The 2,048-nt window shown below is 46.6% G+C and overlaps 1 protein-coding gene across 1 annotated transcript; it reads right to left on the bottom strand.

Annotated features, from left to right (window-relative positions):
• Positions 1 to 5: 5 nt before the first annotated feature.
• Positions 6 to 2,045, bottom strand: LOC112080190 (importin subunit alpha-6-like; the record flags this gene model as incomplete). The annotated part of the gene is made up of 5 exons (XM_024145946.1): positions 6 to 98; positions 1,123 to 1,248; positions 1,399 to 1,477; positions 1,555 to 1,718; positions 1,941 to 2,045. Coding segments are annotated over 5 exons (567 nt in total), but the record flags the coding sequence as incomplete, so codon positions are not given.
• Between the last annotated feature and the right edge of the window lie 3 nt (positions 2,046 to 2,048).

Raw genomic sequence — 2,048 nt, forward strand, 5'->3', positions numbered from 1 at the left:
GCGTTGGTTATAGCCCACGCTGCTTCCTTCCTGGTGCGGAACTCTGCCTTCTGAAGAATCTCTATCAGCACTGGGAAGATGTTGGCATCTATCACCGTCTGACCAAGACAGAGAGATAGAACAGTGAGATGACATTATACACACACAAACAAATAGGTTGTTGTCAATAAAACATCACAATAAGGTGCAGACTGTTCGATTTGCCTGCTGGGGGTCAAGGAGACCCCCAGCTCCTCTAAAACCATCGACAACTACATGCCGTTTTCATGCCGTTTGTAATATCTTAACCTCTAGAAGAGCATAGTCAGAACTACAGTTCAGATTATTCCACATTTAGCTCTCAGAGTTAAACAAGTAACCACCTCCCGATATCTCGCAATATTGGCCACCATTAATAGGATGATATTACAACCAAATAGTTAACATTTATTTAACAATCCCTTGAAAACAGCATGTAGTTGTCAATGATTTTAGCAGAGCTCGCGGTCTCCTTGGCCCCCAGCAGGCAAATTGAACGCTCTGCACCTTGTGACATTTTAGCAATAATGACCTAGAGTGTACAAAATATTATGAACACCTGCTCTTTCCATGACAGACTGACCAGGTGAAAGCTATGATCCCTTATTGATTTTACTAGTTAAATCCACTTCAATCAGTGTAGATGAAGGGGAGGAGACAGGTTAAAGAAGGATTTTTAAGCCTTGACCCCTGGATTGAGCATGCGTGCCATTCAGAGGGTGAATGGGCAAGACAAAATAAATTCCAAAGAACAGGGTATGGTAGTAGGTGCCAGGCGCACCGGTTTGTCTCAACAACTGCAACACTGCTGGGTTTTTCACACTGAACAGTTTCCTGTGTGTATCAAGAATGGWCCAACACCCAAAGGACATCCAGCTAACTTGACACAACCGTGTGAAGCAATGGAGTCAACATGGGCCAACATCCCTGTGGAACGCTTTCGACACCGTGCATGCCCTGACGAATGACAGCTGTTCTGAGGGCAAAAGGGGGTGCAACTCAAAATTAGGAAGGTGTTTAATATTTTGTACACTCAATGATAAAAGCCCTCAGATAACTACTTAAAACACCATGCTACTATCAAGCACAGGTACACACACACACCTGGATCTGTGCTCTGTTCCCAGCTGTAATGTTAGACACAGTCCAGCAGGCCTCCTTCTTGATGGATTCCTTGGGACTGCTGAGCAGGTGTAATAGGCATGGCAACGCCGAGCAGTTCAGAATCACCTGGAACAATCCACACACACACACAGTGAAGATTACACACCAGTCCACACACACAGCTAGGACCATGTGAAGGATCAAAACTCCACACACATCAGGGTGACGAGAGACAAAGCCATTGGGAGGTAGCAAGAAAATAAAAACTAGTTCTACCTGAGTCTGAATGTCATCGCCTGTCACTATGTTTCCCACAGCACGCAGCGCAGGAGAGACCACCTTATAGTCACTGTGCCTGGGGAAGACCAAAAACACCACAGTCAGTGTGCACCAACATCTCAATTTCTTGTGTGTGTGTTGAGTAGTACTTACATGAGTAGCTCCACCAGTCTGCGGCAGACCCCAGAGTCGATGACGGTCTGTATCTTGTCATTGGGTCCGTCAGACAGGTAGGAGAGGGCCCAGCAGGCATCTGCCAACACATCTGGGTCACTACTGAACAGCAGCCTGGACAGCACACTCAGACAGGGAGACACCTGGGGGAGGAGAGAGCGAGAGCAAAGAAGAAAAGAGCGAGAAGGAGGAAGAAAGACAGAAAGAGGGATAATGGTGAAAGGAGAACATTAAGTTTTGCTAAGAGAATGGCTTTGAGAGAAATTAGTCAAAATCCCAGAGTGGTTTGTGCATTTGACAGGAGAGATCTGTTGGACTGTTAGAACTGTCCTCTGATTGGGCAATGTGGGAATAGACCCCATTACCTTGGTGAAGTCGGGAGGGGGGTTCTTCCCTCTACACAGGTTAGACAGAGCCCATACAGCATTCCTAGTTGTGGTGAGACGGTTGGATTTAGCCAGCAGCCTGCGGGG

This window comes from Salvelinus sp. IW2-2015, unplaced genomic scaffold, assembly GCF_002910315.2.
Source record: "Salvelinus sp. IW2-2015 unplaced genomic scaffold, ASM291031v2 Un_scaffold12686, whole genome shotgun sequence".
Taxonomy (NCBI): Eukaryota; Metazoa; Chordata; class Actinopteri; order Salmoniformes; family Salmonidae; genus Salvelinus; species Salvelinus sp. IW2-2015.